This window comes from Hermetia illucens, chromosome 2 (genome assembly GCF_905115235.1).
Source record: "Hermetia illucens chromosome 2, iHerIll2.2.curated.20191125, whole genome shotgun sequence".
Classification (NCBI taxonomy): Eukaryota; Metazoa; Arthropoda; class Insecta; order Diptera; family Stratiomyidae; genus Hermetia; species Hermetia illucens.
This window is the reverse complement of record NC_051850.1, coordinates 61,282,452-61,302,313: the sequence shown is the minus strand read 5'-3', so window position 1 is coordinate 61,302,313 and position 19,862 is coordinate 61,282,452. Positions and strand designations below refer to the sequence as shown.

Here is a 19,862-nt window from a genome sequence, read left to right as displayed (position 1 = left end):
TGCAGCCAATTACTAAAAATTACAGTAATATACTATTATTAACTTTATATGAACAGATATCAGTATGGAAGTTATTTCGGAACCCAGGCACCATATAGTGGCAGCCTCTTGATTTTTTTTCCAGATTTTTCGGTTGAGTAGTTTCTAAGAATGGGTCAGTTAAAGAAATTATCAATTTAAACCCCGCGCACTCCCCACCTTTCCAACAAATGTCGAAACTTAGACTGCCCTCGGAAAGTGCCAACCGAACCTTTCATGTTATACCCCACATGACTATATTTGATGAAAAAAAAATTACACCCCCTCTTGCATCTATGGCGACTTCCCCTGAAATTCGAGGATGTTACTCACTGTATGCGTGAACATTTTACAAAAAACCTTTAAAAAATGTATGCAATAAATTCTTAATGACTCAACTGAAAGCCAATAGCATAGATCAAGAAATTCACACAGTCACCTCATAATGCAATAAAATGTAATTCAAGTACCAATATAGTGTGGAATTAATAACTAACTAATAACGGTCAATCGAAATATAGGTCAATTGTAACATAAAAATAATTTTAAGAAAAATATATTGAGACAGCGTGAATAAATTATTCACGTTTCCATTTCGTTTATTTCCACACTCCTAATTCAAGTAATATTGCTTCCTATAACCATTGAAAGTAATATTAACCCTTATAAACTGATCCAAGATACCGGAGTGGTACAAATGAAACTAAACTTTAATTGTATACAAAACATTTTGATGTAACTTCTTCAACGATTGTTTTTTTAATGTTATATAACCAAGGATTGATTATTTTCAGGAAATTGATGTATTCATTGGCCTATAAATCAATGAAAAGTTAAATATATTGCATATATACATTTCACTCTTACGATGTAAGATAAATACTAAATACTACTAAAAAAATATATCTATTCTAAGCAACCTGACAAGCACAAGTCCGATTTTCGAACTAATTTCATTTCTAGTTGCATAACTCTTTCATTATTTCTGATTGTTTACTAATTCATCAATATGTTGCATCTGCATATAGTGTATTGACATTTGGAACATTTACTTTCTCACAAAATGAAGATATCGCCGATGGCACCTGACAAAATAACTTCAGGTGCAATTATTACAAAAAAATAGAAGGTGAATTCGAAAATATTTTATTTGAATTAATTAAAGGTAATAGCATTGGTATAAAGAACTTGATACGTAACCTGTGTGATTCAGGGAACCAAAATATCTGATCAGCCATATACCGAAACCGATATAAAACTTTCCGATAGAAATGAAGTATTCATTCCAAACAATGTATTTATAGTTAAAATGGTGCAAACCTCTCCAATAGTCGTGAGGTTGAGCTTCTTATAGTTAACCATAGACACGATATATTAAATTCTTTGAGATATATAGAAAGAGCTCTTTCTTTTCAATTGTTTGTATAAAATTATAGCGTAGTTCAGGACGGCAGATAGCTTTTAAGGATATTGAATTGCTGGACCTCGGCACAAAAGCGGGGTGTCTGCAATTCCTTATTAACATAAAGTAGGACTAGACCAGAGACCGGTTGTTGCGCCGTTGATGATGATGATAAAATTATCGCATATGTAGTGGAAATCATTCTTATACTTATAAAATACTAAACGTCTTTTATATAATAAGTACAGTATTATGTACGATTCTGCATGGACTTTTGTGTGTGTACTTTTTTATAGATTCTCTCCGAAATTTTCAATTTGATGAATTATACTCGACTTTTCGTGGCTTCAGATACATAGAAACATGGTAAAAGCCTCTTCGTAAATAACTTGAAATAATTCACCATGTATACATCTAAGTACGACTGAAAAGATTATTGTATTTCTTTTAAAAAAAAAGTCAGATAATGGAATTTTCCTACAATCTAAAGCACCTCTTAGAACAAAGCTGTTCCCACAGCTACAGATCATACATTCTACATTTGTGACATTTATTTGTATTGTGAACTTCTTTCACATCACTAATAAATTTTGAAGCGACTTTTTCATTCATCAAGCAGGTTTGCTTTCAATGTCAAAATGGCTGTAAGCATATCTAATGAGGTATTCACATATGACATCAACTCTCTCCATTCTTAAGAGCGACCATCTAAATCTTAAGTTTGGTGGATGAAATAAACATAGGTTTAGTTGTAAAGTGGCACTGTTTCCTATTCACAGTCAAGTAAGCCGGTTTCAAAGTTAACAATCACCGAGCACTGATTTTATACGGAATGTATCTGACACACTACCTGTTTTAGTATTGCAACGGCGTTAAATTCGAAAATATCACTTGTGCGGTACTTAGCAGCGATAGTGTTTACATATAGGTTGCGCGAAAATGAAGAAAAAGATTCACGATCTAGATTCGGTTTTGAGTGAAATTGGTCAATTTGGTGGATTTCAAATTCTTACTTGTGCGTTTTTATGTATACCAATATTTCTAGCTGCCTTTCGTTCGTTAAGTTACATCTTTACTGCAAGTAGTGTAGAGCACAGGTGATAAATCAAACAATAAAACTAATCCTTACTTGAATCCGAAATTATATATGTTCATTTATGTGCAAATTTTATAGATGCCATATAAATGAGTGTGACTTAGATAACAACACCCATTATGCATTTTTACCCTCGTGGCTAAATAATAGCATTCCCTATGAAAATGGAATTCCAGCCAAGTGTTCTCGATATAAATCGCGAGGTTTCACTAGTGATTTCGAGAATGACACTAGTCATGTTTGCATGGATGATCTATTTGATCAGTCAACCATAGAATCCTGTGACGAATTTGTATTCAAGGATGACAGAAAGACAATCGCAACGGAGGTGAGCATTGTGAAGATAATATTTCTACTTAAATGACCATAATTATTGGGTTTTTTTCAAAATGAGTACCTTTTTCGAATTGTGAATAATTTGGACGACAAGCTTTTTTGTTAGTTTTATGAAGGTTTTACTTCGTGAGAATAGTAGAATAGCAATAAAAATTGGGAAAATAAACATACATATAACAAATCGGAAACCGTAAGCTCCATGCTTCAAGTATGAAAGGCGTTATGGGTTATCATGTAGGAGTATTTAATTTAAACCCAGTGTAACTTTTTCGAAAGTGTTAATCGACGTTAAAGTGCAAAACTTGCATCATTGATTAGTATTGGTAGATCAATTGCTAAGTGAATTTGTAAGTCCGCTTCCGAGATTGATAATGTATTAGATTGTGCTTATCACACGAATTTAATCAGCTCAGCTGTAAAACGGCGGTTGCGGGTAAATAATAACAATATCAGACAAGCGAAAAGGCCTCTTCGAACAGCGAAAATATGTTCCCATTAACTAAATTAGTACAAAGAGCGAGAAAATTGGTCACTGGATTATGGGACTAATGTGGTTTCTTCTGATGAAAGTACAATAAACTTCTAGATTCGGGAGTTATGATGCGGCGTATAAGTATGAGTACAGAATATTGTAAGACATTTCCCATACGTTGCTGTCTGGGGGAGCAGTTACAAGCCGTGGTGTTAAAAAAATTAAATTGCTGGAAGGCACTGTGAATTAGACAGCCTATGTAGAAACTATAAAAATTACTTTTTGCCAACTGTCGAGGCTTTAACTGAGCAGGCAGGAAAAAAGGCTCTCAACATGATTATGTACCGTTCTTAAATTTTTTTGCAAGCAAATTACCATCAATTAATTTTTTTGGCATAGGTTAAGCAGTGTTAGGATATTTTAGGGACTAAGTCTCGGTCATAGCCCGCAAATAGCTCAGAGCTAAATTTCGTTGAGAAAGGGTTGGTCATAATAAAGGGAAAAATATTGCGTTATAAATTCAATAAAAATTGAACGAAATTATTAAATTTATTTGATGTAATACATATAATTTTAACAAGTCTGCATGATCTATTTGATTTTTGGCGAAGAATATGATGATAATGCTGCAAGATGAAAGTGTTTTTTTATGAGCGTTAGCTTATATATGATGTCTTAGGGTAGTAAATTCATGCCAAGTAAACAATTTTTTAACAATAGACTTTTCTTAATAATATTATTCTGCGATGAACTTAGGAGCTTGTAGTAAATTTATAAAATAATGCTTTAATTAATTTTATCCAAACAGATATCAGAATATAGATTGTATTGAGGCCTTCGTGTTATATATAGGCACTATCACGAATTTTCTGGCTTTCCAAGAAATGTTGAAATAGAGACCTGTTGCTAATTGACATTTTTCATTTGCTGCCCACCATAGCTATATTCGGAAAACAAATACACACCTTTTTTGCATGTAGGGACCCCCCTATACTCAAGCTGTCATTATGCTGCATGTTTGGAGGTTCATGACTTAAACCTATCCACCAAATTTCGGGTCAATGGGTGCAGCCGTTTTTGAAAAAAGACAATAAACCGACTTTAATAAAATGTTATTCTCGAACATAACGCACGCCACCGCAGTGTCTCCGGGGGTAGGTGAGGAAAGGGCAGGACGTTTGCAACCTTACAGATTACTCACTGAGGAAGCTATCACCACACCTGGCATTTAGGTATAAAATGCAAATCCATTTACGAGAAGAAGAAGAAATATAAAGTCCGGTAGGGATAACCGGCGGGAGTTGTCTGATTTGGTGACTGGGTTGGGCTCCCGTAATGGACAGCATGGCGTCGAAACCACTAGTCGTGGGGTGGTTCGACTCTAGGCGTGAAGTTCGAAGAACTGGAGGGCCGCTGGTCTGAATCGGGTGCAGAATTTGTGATATAAGAAATTTAGCAGCGTAGACAGTCGATTGGCACACAGCATAAATCAGGTCATGAGTTGTCCGGAGAAATTTCCACCCTTCCTTACTGCGGGGATTACCTACCTTATTCCTAAAAAGGACACAATGCAGACACAAGACCGATTACTTACTTACCAACCCTCTACAATTTCATAACGTCCATCATTAGTGCAAGGGCCAATGCGCACCTCGAGGACCGAATCGGTTGCAAAGAGCAACCCATTATCGACTCGGTAGTTGTAGGACAAGAAACTAAAGGCCAAAGAAACTTCTTTAGTTGTTATATTGATTATGCCAAGGCTTTCGACAGCGTTCCGCATACCTGGCTAATCGAAATCCTACATCTGTATCGCATTGATCACAAACCAATAAAGTTTCTAGCGACAGTCATGAAGGGGTGGCACACCACCTTATCAGTGCCTTCATCTGAGGGTGCTAATACCTCAGAACCCATCCATATACGGAAAGGCAGCTTCCAGGGGGATTCGTTGAGTCCCGTTTGGTTTTGTATGGCACTGGTTTTGAAATAAAATATGGCCTACGTGCTAAGTGTGAACTGACACACTTGATGTATTTAGATGAGCTGTATACTGGTACTGACGACCATCTTATAAGTCTGTTGCGAACAGTAGACATGTACAGCCGTTATATTCGGATGGAGTTTGGATTAGACAAGTGTCGAATCCAAACTATCCGCAAAGGTCATCACGAGCCGCATACCGGACATAGCATTGGTGACCTCCACATCGAAGCTATGACCGAGACAAACTTGTACAAGTACCTAGGAATTCTGCAAGGAACCCATGCTGGAGTTGGTGATCTGGAGGATGCTCTGCTGTCCGAATTCGATGACCAATCTGGAAAATGTCCAGCGGTGGATACGGACAACTATGTCCAAATTCCGAATGCATCATCCAAAGTCTGCCGTGGAGCGAATGAACCTGCCTCCTGACATCGGAGGTAGGGACGTGGTTGACGTCGTCTCGCTGCGCGCTTATTTTTACAATAAAGAGCAAGCGAGTCCCTTGCATTCGGCTGTCTTTAAGGGAGACTGTGGGATGACTCCACTGGGGTGAAGTCGCACCAAGAGTGGATCGATGAATGGAAGTCGAACAATGCACGGTAAGCACGCGAATTGTTTTTAGTAGCCATTTGTCGATTTGCATTTGTCGGACAGATGGCTGTGTGCTGGGGGCTCTTTGTTGAGACGGAGGGATTCATGTGTGCCATTCATGACGGCGCCGTCGGCACCCAAGCTTATAAAAAGTACATCATGCAGTTCAGAATGTGTGATTCGGCTTTAGAGACGTTGAACCATCTCTTTCTGGCTGCACTGTTATGGGATCGGCGCAATGCATTACCAGGCATAATGCGTAAAGCATGGGTTGATCTCGGGAACATGTCCGGTTTACCGGTATGAGCGCAAACGGTCTTTGATAGTTCTGTTTACATCATGTATTGGGACCGGCAAGTTCTAACTGATCGCCATATTCCACATAATAAGCCTGACGTACTGTTAGTGACACGACGGGTCGCTCCACGTATATTATTGATGTTGCTATCCCCCATAGTAGCAACATTGAACGGAAATACGTAGAGAAGAAGGTGATCTATGAGCCATTGGCTCGAGAAATCAAAGAAATTTGGCGTCTCGAGCGGATGGTTGTAATTCCGATAATATTGTCAGCTACAGGTACTGTACCTAATTCCCTTACGGCTTCCCTTGATATCCTGGGACTCTCACACAGTCTGGTTCAAACCATGCAGAAGTATACATTCTCGATGTTGCGGGGAGTTCTCTACGGATTCTCCCCTTGACCTACCATCGGCCACTACCACCAGCGCCCCTTTAGTTTTTAATTAGGTAGGATCGTCCGAGCCCAAATGCTTGGCACTTAGTGCTAGTATTAGGTAAAATCCGGCATTTACGAAGATTATGACAACTCGGACAATGAACGAAAATTTGTGTTTAGCAAGTATTCACGATTCCCTGAAAAACGACTGGAATTTATTTTAGAAAGTGCTAAGCCATGTACTGTTTCTGTTTCCGAATTTTTCTACATGAAAAAGAGAAGCACTAAATGTACATAATTTTTTTATATTCCCTAAGTTTATTTATTCCTTTGATGTTTGAATATCCAGTACATTCACATATTCGGTGCTATCTATTACTGTTATTACTTTACTAACAAAACAAATATTCCGTTCTATTTAATCTACTGCGAAGAAACTTCGACTGCTTCCTACTTCCTACAATAACACAAATAATAATACCTTGCTGTCTACCTTAATTATAAACAATAAATTTAACTTATTTCAACTGAAATTACTTACTTGTAAGTTAATATAAGCTAGTCACTCAGCTGAAAATTGTAAACGCACTATTGCCAGTAAAATTTTTCTGAGGAAGCCAATATGAGTGATGTTGTATTTGGGGCTCAAGTAAAGAAAGCTATTATAATGGCGGAACTGAATACCATGAAGATAAAAAACAGGTCTCATCAACTTAACCTGATTTTGACCTTCAGTTTCGTCGAATAATAAATGAATAAAAGTCATGTTGGGGCTCCTGCTCTCAGCAATTAGGTGATAGTTTTTGTTTATTCGTATACCTAATTGACTTTCGAATTTGAGTTTATTTCAACAATCGAAATTATAAACAAACCATAATATGAAAAAATTTAACATATTTAGCTTTGAATTTACTATATAAGAGGCACTATCCTCTTCAAGTCCACCCAAACTGGCCTATGCTGACGATATTGAAATTATGGCAAGAACAACCCGAGGTGTAGTCTACCTTCATATAGATCGGAGCGAAATCTTGGGCTGCACATTAATACGATGAAAACATCAGCGCCAAAAAACCAAAAAACGAACAACATCGAATCGCACTCCTATCCAGAGTTGAAAATCACAACCGATAACAGCTATGATGATGAAATCCACGCGCGGTTGTTACACCTTACAAAAACCGTTTCGTTCGAAACGTCTCACCATAAGGTCAAAGCTCTTACTGTACAAAACAATGATCTTACCAGTACTTATGTATTCCTCGGAGACTTGGGTTTTTAGCAAGGAAAACTGCGAACACTTGGTCGCGTTCGAGAGAAGAAGCCTCCGAAGAATTTTTGGCCTCCTACATTAGGGTGGACGATTCCGTAGCCTACATAACGACGAGATCTATGAGCGATACCATGACCGTCCGGTTGTGGATAAAATCCGGCTCAATAGGTTATGGTAGGCGGGTCACTTAATCCATATCGATTAGGATGATCCAGCCCAGAAAGTCTATAAGGGCAATATCTATGGTGGAGAAAGAAGACGAGGGAGACCCTGCCTAAGATGAACTGATGGCTTAAGTTAGGACGCCAGACAGTTTTTAGAGATATTGAATTGGTGGACCTCGCGCAACATCGGGATGTCTGGAGTTCCTTATTAAGGCGGGCCTAGTCCGGTTACCGGTTGATGCGCCTTTGAAGTAAAAAAGATGGGCTTAATTATGGAAAATTTAGGAGTACTACGCAATAAATGCCTTCATATGGAACAAATTCCATTCGATTCTTCCGCTTAAACTTGAGAAAGCTTTTCTTGGTGCATGCGAATCATTGATTAATTGGGGCAAGAAGTGAACAGCCAACAAATGTAGATCGACATTAAAATTGGCATACATATGTGATTTTTAATGGCGAATATTTTGGTGCTATCCACTTTATTGTAACCTACTCCTAGATATGGCTGAAACACATCAGGCGCGGATTGTCTGTTCTCTTCAGACACGAATTGATCTGGAGGCTACAATCAGGCCCCCGCCGCAATTATGGGGTACGTTCCCCGAGTTTTACAGCGTAACTCCACACTAGAACCTACAAGGAACTCTGATCGCAATATGGGCACAACTATAACCACCTTGAACCTACCACACCCTACTACAAGAGGGTCAACCACAAATAATCGCGCTGGGAGCACATACCCCAAAAATTCTTCTGGAGCAAATCTGGCGGGACCAAATAACCTCCAGTAAGCTTCGTGGCAAGCAGTTTTTGCAAATATACTTAGACGGACGTCTGTCGGGTACAACTAGTACTGTATATATTACAAAAGGAAGTTAAACCCCATGAAAGAAATTGGAAAAAAGATCCAATAACAACCAACAAACGGAAGTCTAGCAAAAACAAATTTATTTGCACCAACTTGGGAGTCTCTACTAAAACAAAAAAAAAAGCTAAGTCTAGCAATATTTATTCGTTCGTAATGATCATGGACAGGAAAACTTTTACACAAAAAAAAATTACACAAGCATAAACAGAACCGGACCTATTGATAAGTCTAATGATTAGTTCCGTTTGAAAAAAGCATCTTTGGAAACGGAGGAAGGGGACTGATATCAAATCTTCGAGAGTGAAACATATCTAAGGAGGACAATACATTACTAGCAAAAACTGCAAAGATGGTTCCATTTGTTTAGAGCTGCATTAAGTAAACCAGACTTTTCATTTATTTGTGATGCTAACATGCAATGTACAAGAAAATGTGATGCAAATTTTCTCATAGAATACAAACTCGATCTACATAATAACTGATATCGATTGCACATCTGAAATGCCACGAGCTCGATAGGTAAATTCTCTAATATCGTTCTCATTAACGTTCATAACCCTGCAGAAAATTCCGCCCATAATGAGAAGAATCTTTTTGAAGAGGTACAACAAGTCATCAAGGTTTGTTTCAGATATAGCACCAAAAGTACGCTCGAAGATTTTATCGGTGAGATAACGTAACAGACCGTCTTAAGATGATATCCTGCTACCCATAGCCTGCACGAAATAATCAATGATAAGAAATTGCGAACCATCCAAATAACAGAGTCGCCAGAAACGGATATGCATAGAAAAAAGTATACAATATTAAATGGATATCTCAAAACTACAAAACATCACTTTCATTCATGGGCCATCCATTAAGAGGATTTCCCTAAGTGACTTTGAAAGGAGAATATATTGGGAATACACTACAGAAATGTTAATTCGAAATTCAAAATTTTTTCAAGTTGCAGCAAATAGAAGAGCACGCGCAATGTTAATCTGCTTACAAAACGGGTTTTTCTCGAAACCACATTTTTTCAACTGTTGGGAAGCACAACTACAATTTCGTTCAGCCGATCGAGCTGAAATTTTTACATATTATTCTACATATTAGCAGTTCTGATTCGAACCACGATTATGTAGTATCATTAATAATATCTTATTTTCTTCTGCATTTTCAACAAAAAATATGCGCCATTTTTTAATATTTTTCTTTTTAAGGTAAGATTATAATCATGGTTCGGACCATAGTAGCAGAAAACGTTTTAACTTTTGGTTCCAGATTACTGCAAATGGAACCACCCACCTTTTGGAGCAGCCCACTTTGACCATAAAAACAAATGCAAATGATTATCAATTTCGTTTAATTGAGAACTGTATTATAACTCAAGGCCCCAATAATAACCTATAAAGATATTAAGAAGATTTCACTAATTTTTTCTGCCAAAAAAAAATCTAGAAGAAGGTTTAACCTAATGATGGAGCGTCACATAGGAAAACCCCCTTAAGTAGTTAACCCCACTTTTGACTTTGAAAAAAAAAGTTTTTTTTAAGTATAAGAATCTGAGAATACATCCTTAAAATTTCAGAACAATCCAAATAAAATTGACTGAGATATAATCGTTGAAAGGGAAGAATCGGTACCATAAACGACCTGAAATTGAAACTTTAAAAGCATTTTTTCTACAAATGACATGTTCAAAACCAGTAACCAAAACTACTTTGCCGCCAAATCTGAAGGAAAGGTGGAAATCGCACATGCAAAAGGGGGGGGGGGGGGTGTAAGTGTTTGTTTAAAGGTCTCAGTTAGCACTTCTTAACTTTGGCATTTGTTGGAAAGGTAAGGAGTGCGGTGCAGTAATATAGGTCATAACATAGAGCATGATTCTACCAAGCTTGGTGAAAATCGCGCCATTACCAACAAAGTTATAATAGTTCAAAGTTGTCGCTTTTGTGAAAGTTTAAAGCTTTGAATGTCAGTACCAAACGAAAGTAAATATTTTCACCCAATATACAGGTAAATTACGTGCTAGGTACTAATGGGACAAATGTACACTCAAATGCTATTTCTTTTCTTTTACAAATACACAAAAACCCGACATGACTAAATTTGGTGAAAAAAAAATTTACACTCCATTTTGCGTGTATGGGGACATCCCCTTAAATTCGACTAGAATGATGTAAGTCACTGTATGCGTGAGCGTTCATAGTTCTTACTTTTCTATCAAATTAGGCGTCAATCGCCAACCGTTTCCGAAAAAAACGCGTGTGACAGACAAACAGCCAGACAGCTAACCAATTTTAATAAGGTTGTGTTTTACATAACCGTGCCGTTGGTATAAATAGACTTTATATGATGATGACATCATACAGGGCTTAGAGGGCAATAAATTTTCCTGAAATGCAAAATTTTAACCTTGTATAACTTTGTTAATAATGCTTGCATTCTGTTCGCACTTTTCAATATTATGTCCTAAATTACCACCTATACTGATGCCAAATTTTATACTTCTAAGATGAACTTAAGGGGGTTTTCGAGTAAATTATATATATAGTATTATTAACTTGATTTAAGCAGGTATCGGAATCTGATGTATTGTGAGGTTTTGATTTCGTATAGATGCAACATTGTCAATTTTTTCAGATTTTTCGGTTGGATAGGTTCTGAGAGCGAGACCTGTTTCACTTGTTGGGGCACACATTTTGAACCTTCACTCCCCTATGTTTCACCCAATATCAGAAATAAGTTTCGAAAAGTATGATACTAATCAAGCGCTTTTATTTGATACTCAATATGACCATATTCTGTATACCGCCTTTTCGCATGTATGGGGAGCCCCCTAAAACTTAACACAAAATGGCGCAATTTGCTATATATAAAAGGATTCACTGAGCACACCTTCTTACCAAATTTCGTGACAATTCCGAGTAAATCAGTTGTGATAGTTTTGTTTGACACATATAATCAACAAGATTATAGTAGCTCATTTTTCTTTCATGCGAAATTACTGTATCCTATAACGTCATAATGTCTGAACCAGATTTAAGGGAATAATCTGATATGCTAATGGTCTATAGAGAGTATTCGCATTAGCCAACGCCAGTTAAGTAAAGTTCATTTGCTAAATAGTGTTAGTCATATACACCCATTATATTATGTTAACAATTACTGAAGAAGACATCAAGAGTAACTGATATTAAAAACCGAATTTTAGCGATTACCGAAGTTAAGTGTGATTGTGAGTGGTTAGTGAATGAAAAATGAAGCATTTTACCTCTATTTTTTTAGGTGATTGTAAATTAGATCCAGTTAGATAGTATACAGATTAGAATGATAAGTAAAGAAGTCTCTTTTTTCTGTTCATATATATTTCTATTGTACCCAACTCTTAAAACTTGATTTGAAAAATACTAGACAAGTTATTTCTGATTAGGTAGCAGTCTCTCACCAAAACTTCTTTAAGAAATCATAATATCATTATACTCGAGGCGCCTACCCCGTCATACGAAAAGAATGGACCAGTAGTAGTTTTAGACTTTTAAATCAAATTTAAATATAAGTCTACCCGCTATTTGTAAACTGATGGAAAAACTGTCTGTTTTAGCAAGCATTATTATTAAATTTAGGTAAAAATGTCAAAATTCAAGCATGCAAAAGCATAGATGCCAGAAAATCCTTTTAATTTGAAAATTTAATTAAAAAAATACAATTTTCAATAATTGCTCTTCCTTTTTTATTATTTCTCCTTTTTAACCAAGCTTTATATTTGGATGTGACATTTCTCGCCAACACCGAACTATGGTATTCTTAAGGTCTTCGACCGTTTTCTATTGCGTGTCACCAGAAAAGAACAGCGTGATAGAATACCACTAACATTTGTTGTTGCGTTGAAAGATCATACGTCTTTCGGTCATTTGCATTCCCTGACCATTGACTTCGATTTGACTAAAAATAAACTTTATTATTGTCACTTTTCCCCTGGTACCCAATTTCAGTCCAAACCATTACGAAACCTCCCTCCATTTCATGGCAACTCGAAATTCTTTCGTCCTTTCACAGAACATGAATATAAAAACCGTAACCATTAGTTCCATTCAAATTAAACTTCTTTTTGTTAGTGAAAATAATTGTTCGTCAGGTTTTCTTCCAGTGAAAGTGCGTTTTCGGGAACATGGCACGCTTCTAGCTATGGACCACTGTAACCGCTAATTTCTTTTACTTTTTTTCGTTAAATCGTCGCAAAACTTTAGCCATGATATGCCAGTAAGGAGGAATTGGATGCTTCTCGTAATATAGTCTGCCAATATTTCCCTGCTAGACAACGAAGTTTGCATGTAACCGACTTTTCCGATAGCCCTTCGAGTCTACCTGCAAATTCTTTACCACTTTCTCGTTTCTCCTAATATTCTTTGTAATTTTTTAAATGAATCGTGCTCTTATTTCACTTTCACGAAACCTTGTTCTGCAAGACATCGCAGGACTCCTTCTGACTTTTATATTTTGCCATAAAAATGGGTCACTAATTATCCTTACAACAACAATATTCATCCTGAAATGCTTTAGTGAGCTATACTTTTGTATGCCTGAAATTTGGATTTTACCATCAGTTCTTTTTTTACACAAAAATACCAAAATATAAAATCGAAAATTTCACTATCCTTTCTTAGTAATGGCCCTTTGGACCCTTGGAATATTGTGATTACTATAAATTTTAGCGGCTAATTGGAAATTTTTCTAAGTTCGCTAATTTTGCGTGCGAATGAAGCTTCCCGTCTCCGAAATGTGTTACGTTATTTTGTATTACATATTGTTGCTTCCTTTCAGTTACAGAAAAACCCCTCTAAGTCAACTCTCATTTCCTGGGATAAATTGTTCGAATTATAGGAATTTTGACTCAGAAAATTAAAATTCGTAACCATATGCATGTGCATACTTCATTTATACATATGTATGTTTGTATATGTTCATCCATTTATTATAAGGCATTTATTATAAAATGGTTGAATGAAAGCATACAATACATTCAATAATAACGGAAAATTGTGGTCTTCTAACAAAAACTTTAAGCCCGGTACACTCGGCGTTGATAAAATTGATATTTACAAATTAGTGATTGATTGGGAGAATTCTTCTTCTGTATCGGGTATTTTTATTGTAGCGTTAATATCATCATCATTCTCACCGTCGTTTTCGTTTCTTGGAATCTGGCGAATGTCTTCTAGAATTCGATCAACATCGTCGTCAAATTTTTCCTGCTTCATTCTCCTTGCGTTCGAAAAAAAAGCCATGACAAATAGTCGTCTTCACTCCACTCACATTTCTCGAAACCTTTGAAACAATTTGTGTTTATGGCAGGCGTGATAAGTTCAGTACGGACTAAAATCTTTTTGATTTTCCAAAAGTCGCAGAAAACTTCTTGTCCTCACCGATCAGCCAACTTGTAAGAGCATTCTTTGTCATTGATGACCGCCTGTTTACCATATGAATAACGGGAACAAGTCAAAATCTGAAGAGGTCGGATCAGGGGTATACTGAGTTTGGACCAATTGCTGCCAACCTGATTCCGCAATATTTCTCCGAAAGAGTGCAGCAATGCAAAGTTAGCATTGTTATAGTAAAATATGGTGTTACTTCTATTCATCAATTACTATACTTGAAGAACATTTCTCCAAAATTTGAAAGCGCAATTCAAAAAATTATAAAGAAAATTATAAACACCAAAACATCTAGTCTTCAAAAGTATTTTTTCAATACGGACACTTGTGCCTTGTAAAATGTAAAATCTGCTTATGGATGTTTCGTTCATTTACACATCCGCTGTAATCCTGTTAAACGGACAAGTTTTTCCCACATAGTCACTCAAAACTTTAAATGTGTTTATTTCAAAACTACATTTTCAAAATTGTCGTACACGATAGTGCGAAAACTATTCAGCCGATTGTCTTGAAACTTGGTACACATCTAAGTAACATGATTACCTTCTATAAGACATTAATTGTTCTTTAATAAATCCAAGAAAAAAAAACATATTAACAAAAAAGTCTCCCCACAGGAAACTGGATGCTTCAGGTATGAAAGGTTTTGTATTTCCTTCTGTGAGGAAATTTGAGTGCAGTTCCCGGTATACATAATTAAAGATTCAATAGTGCACTATTTTTTACACACAACCAATTTATTCTGGAAAGTATTATACGGATAATAGCCAACTTCATATGCTTCGTACTAGGAGTTCAATATTATTAGCAAATGCGGAGAAGTTCACCGAAAACAGATGCAAACCCACCGGAACTGGGAGATGTCTTCGCAGTAAATTTTCAAAATATACTATTATTAATTTATTTAGGCAGATATCTTAACGGATAGTATTTCGAGGCCTAGATACCATGTTCACGGACCACCATCATTTTTTTCAGATTTTCCCGTTGGGTAGTTTCTGAAATGAGTCCTTGAAGCTATAAGTCCTCTCCAACTCCCGCACTCCTTTCTTTTAAAACCAATGCGAAAACTAATATTTCCTTTGAAAAGCACTAATCGATGCCTTTCATTTGATACCCCACATGATATTCGGTGAAAAAAGATTTCGCATCCCGCTTTGACCTATATTCCTTGCATGTAGTTCCTACCTTTCCAGCAAATTTGGTGCCAATCAATACATTCATTTCTGAGAAAAGTGACAGACATACCGACAGTGCCCTGATTTTAATGAGGTTTAGTTTTCAACAGTAGGGGAAATCAGCTTCTTCATGACACATGGGGTTTTAGAATTTCACTCGTATGTCAATTATTCTCGTTAATTATTACGTTAGCATTTTATTTGCATGGCATTGCATTGGTAAGTTTGAACTGTTATAACTTTGATACTAATAACCGGATTTACAAGAAACTTTCCAGTATTATTCGTGATACTTTCCTCAATGCTAGCTCTATACAGTGTAGTGCTTCACACTAGGAGTTCGTCATTATTAGCAAGTGTAAAGGAGTTCATCTAAAATAACTATAAACAAGTCAGAATACCGGAAGGTGGGCATTTCGGGTATGAAGTTTTTGTGTTCATCTTATATGAGGAACTTTCTATGCACGTTTTTCAATATATAGGTAGATAGTAATACAAAATATTCTTTTATATATTGCCAAACTCTAAGATTCACTTATGTATATATTAAAGACATAAATATTGTGCTCATCCTAGAAAAACAAACATTGTCTATTACCGCATACTAATGCATACGTATATGCGCATTTAAATTGATTGGCGTCGTACACGTCTTAGAGTGCGGTCAATCCACGAGAAATACACAACTTTACTTACTTATTTCATCCAATCCCACATGCCTATATTCTGTGAACATTTTAATCCCTCTTTCGCATATATGAAGAACCCCGTTAGACCCAAAATAAAATGACGCTACTGTGAAGCGGTTCATAGACAACATATTCTCACCAAATGTGATGATGATAGCTCCACCAGTTTTGGAGTAAATCCTGTGTGACAGACAGACCGACAACCCGATAGACGCGGACACAAAACCTTAAAAAGGAGTAGGAAGAAATAGCTTTTCATAAAATTTCGCTCGTATGTCAATTATTCTCATTAAGGGGGTCATCCCGTGTAAAGACCGCTTTTTTTTCTTCTTTGAAATTTTTTTGTGAAGAATTGGATAAAAGTACAAATATGAATATTTCACCATATGTTTATTAATATTTTGAACATGCGTGGTAACTTTTCCAGCCCGGTAGCATAGTTCATTATTGAAATACGGAGCAACTTATACAGCCATCTCCAAAAAGGGCGTTTTTCTGCTGCTACGCTAGAGGGCGCTGTGATCATCTTAAACAAAAAATATAAACGACATTGTAAAGTGCAGTCCGCAAACTAGGATTATCAAAAAATATTGAAAACTAAATTTTTGGTGCCTTGTTAAACTTTTTTTTTGTGAATTTTGGGGTTTTTTAAGGCTTCTTTAATGAATAAAAAAAACTACTGAATGAATCGCAATTGCCCTAGTTTGACCGTAGAAATATGTTCTAAATAAGTCCTGAAAATTTCAAAGAATTTCATTGGATAGATTTTCGGATATGGTGGCAGCCGATTCTCAACATGCAGCTTCGGGAAAAACGCATTTAAAAAGGAGAATGCGCTTTTCAACCATAAAATCTTAACTGACCATTAGTCTGCTATATCTAGTCCATAAACCTTAGGTTTCTTGAAGAAACACATGTAAAGCCTTGGCCTCAGTTCTTATGATTTTAGCGAAGTTATTCGAACTTCATTCGGACCGATAAATACGCACTTTATTACCGCAATCGACAGAACTTGGCATTTGACATTTAACCTGTTTAACACTGTAATTTCCGAACGACTCCGAATACCAAAAAATCACTTTGCCCATTTATTCTATATCTAGATACAATTGATGCCAGAAAAAAAAATCGATTCCTCGGATCCGACACATGGGATGACCCCCTTAATTATAACATCGGCATCTTATTCTTATGACTTAAAATGCGGCAAATTCGTGCGAAATTGATAACTTTGAACTGATTTAGCTTGGATACTAATAGGCGGATTTTACCGAAACTTGGATTGAATGAACTAAGATCTGCTTGAGAAAGCACTAACTGAGACCTTTCATTGGATGCCCCACAAGGGTACATTTGTTGAAAAAAAATGTATATCCCCCCTTTGTATGCGTATGGGGAGTCTCTCCACGTGAATTCATTGGATGCGTGGGATTTCATAGTTCCCATATGTCCACGAAATTTTGCTTGAATCGGTGTAGGCGTTTTAGAGAAAATGCTTGTGACAAGCAGTGAACCTACTTTAATAAAGTTTTTTTTACACAGAAATTTAAAAATCAGAAGCTCGTAAAATGAGAGCATACCAAGCTTAGATAGTTTCAAGCCGAAGCACTTTGAATCGCTAAACACTCCCTTGTCAAGTAAAAATTAACCTACACTCATGTTGTTCTCATTACAAACGGTTTCACCGGGAGATTTAATCCCATATTAGTGTAAAATATGCCGCCGTACAATATATGCCGCGAGCTGATAACTAACTAATTGAATTAAAAACTAACCAGGACAATTCTTCTAATTTCAGTTCAATCTACTGTGCTCCCATAATGGGTGGAAACTGGCCCTTGTAGGAACACTCAACAGTTTTGGCCAGCTGATTGGTGTTCCGCTCGGCGGCTATGTCTCAGATCGGTAATGTATACAATATCAACAGATTCGATTTGAATGGATTATTTCAATCATATTTTCAAATCTCATTCAAATTTGATTTCATTAAATAATCAGATATGGTCGACGCACCACCTTGGCACTGGCTGGAACACTTAGTGCGTTGATGGGCATCATCCGCTCGTTCTCAGTTGATTATATCATGTTTGCCATTTTCGAATCATTGGATGCGGCTGTTGGCATCGTGCTATTTCCAACTTGTATGGTGCTTGCAATGGAAATGGTTGGACCTGAGAAGCGAGTTTTAGCATCAATTATATTGACCCTTTTCATTCCACTCGGCAACGCTTCCATGGGGGTTGTGGCTATATACGTTACTGATTGGAGAAGCTTATTAAGGATTTTGACAATACCTGGACTGGTGCATATATTTTACTTTTGGTTTATAAATGAAAGTGTTCGCTGGCTGCTGGTTCAAAGCAGATACGAGGAAGCAACAACCGCTCTCAACCGTGCTGCAAAATTGAATAAAACCAATCTATCGGAAGCATCGCTCAAGGATTTGTACGCAGACAATGAGTTAGTTAAAACTACTTCTAAGCAATCATCTTGTGAGTCCTATCCAATTCGAGATATTTTCAAATCACCAAAACTTCTCTGGCGGATCGCAAATTGCTGCTTTTGTTTCATAACTAATACACTAGTGTACTATGGACTCAGTTTAAACTCAGTAACTTTGGCTGGAGATAAACATATGAATTTTATATTCGCTTGCTTAGTCGAATTACCAGGATTTTTAATATCCTATATCGTGATGAGTAAGTTGGGGAGGCGACCGTCGCAAAGTGGATCACTAATTATTAGCGGAGTGGCTTGCTTCTTATCATGTTTCGCGACTCAAAGTAATTGAATATCAAATGAATTTTAGAGAATAGCATTAAAGTGTACATTTCTTCATTACAGGACAACCATGGCTGGCATTCCTTCTGTTCCTCATAGGGAAATTTGCAATCGGAGTATCCTTTACAGTTTTATATATTTATGTTTCGGAACTCTTCCCAACGAATCTTCGCCAAAGTTTGCTTTCCTTCTGTTCAATGTTTGGAAGAATAGGCTCTATGGTTGCCCCGCAAACGCCATTAATTGTATGTAACAAAAGCTAATTCGATGAACAGACTTGTTTTTCGAAACTACTTACTAACTTTTTATCTTCTTCTGTTGTAGGCACAATATGTTCCATCATTGCCATTAATATTGTTTGGAACGTTTGCGGTGACATCAGGTCTTCTAGTGCTGAGGTTCCCTGAAACACTTGACACTAAACTCCCTACAACAATAGTAGATGCAGAAAATGTAGGCGAAAAGAAATTAGAAAAACCAGACGGGGCCAATTCTTAAGGAAAGTCATCATAAATAGTTTTCGATATAAAAAATGTTTGTAATATCATAAAGCTTGTACAGTAACATCAAAAATTAAGTCTCATTCAACAATATATTCCCTTATTGTTTGATTTCGCGTCGTCAAAATTATATACAGCATTTTTTCTCAATTTTTTTTTGCACTTTAGTTGCTAGAAAATACAATATCTTCAAAATATTTAACATTATAGCTAGTAAAAAACAAGTCTTTTATGTCAGTCAACTCTTAACATTATTTTCAATATCATTTTCATTGTTTACTTTTGGATTCAACTCTTGCATTTCTACAGAAGGCTTCTCGAAATTCGGCGGAATTAGGCGATTACTGCAAATGTAAAATACCAAAACAATATAAAGATTTTAAGGATTCTATACTATGAATATTAT

At 36.4% G+C, this 19,862-nt stretch overlaps 2 protein-coding genes across 4 annotated transcripts in view; one reads left to right on the top strand and one right to left on the bottom strand.

Moving 5' to 3' along the window:
* Positions 1 to 2,155: 2,155 nt before the first annotated feature.
* Positions 2,156 to 19,586, top strand: LOC119647426 (organic cation transporter protein-like). Its single transcript, XM_038048333.1, has 6 exons — positions 2,156 to 2,517; positions 2,595 to 2,844; positions 17,974 to 18,080; positions 18,174 to 18,958; positions 19,020 to 19,201; positions 19,281 to 19,586. Exons 1-6 carry the CDS (start codon positions 2,360 to 2,362, stop codon positions 19,452 to 19,454), a joined length of 1,656 nt encoding a protein of 551 aa, XP_037904261.1. The 5' UTR covers positions 2,156 to 2,359; the 3' UTR covers positions 19,455 to 19,586.
* LOC119647427 (major facilitator superfamily domain-containing protein 8) overlaps positions 19,535 to 19,862 on the bottom strand; it is a 37,894-nt gene continuing 37,566 nt past the window's right edge. For all 3 annotated transcript variants that reach the window (XM_038048334.1, XM_038048335.1, XM_038048336.1), the window contains exon 7: positions 19,535 to 19,800. In XM_038048334.1, the coding sequence (XP_037904262.1) occupies positions 19,695 to 19,800 (106 nt within the window). In that variant the 3' untranslated portion in view covers positions 19,535 to 19,694. The remainder of the gene's footprint in view (positions 19,801 to 19,862) is intronic.

Excerpts from the sequence above, each read along its gene's own strand:
- LOC119647426 (XM_038048333.1), top strand. The coding sequence starts at position 2,360 with ATGAAGAAAAAGATTCACGATCTAGATTCGGTTTTGAGTGAAATTGGT. Across the intron at positions 2,518-2,594 it reads GCAAGTAGTGTAGAGCACAG|ATGCCATATAAATGAGTGTG; the intron begins GTGATAAATCAA and ends CAAATTTTATAG. Across the intron at positions 2,845-17,973 it reads GAAAGACAATCGCAACGGAG|TTCAATCTACTGTGCTCCCA; the intron begins GTGAGCATTGTG and ends TTCTAATTTCAG.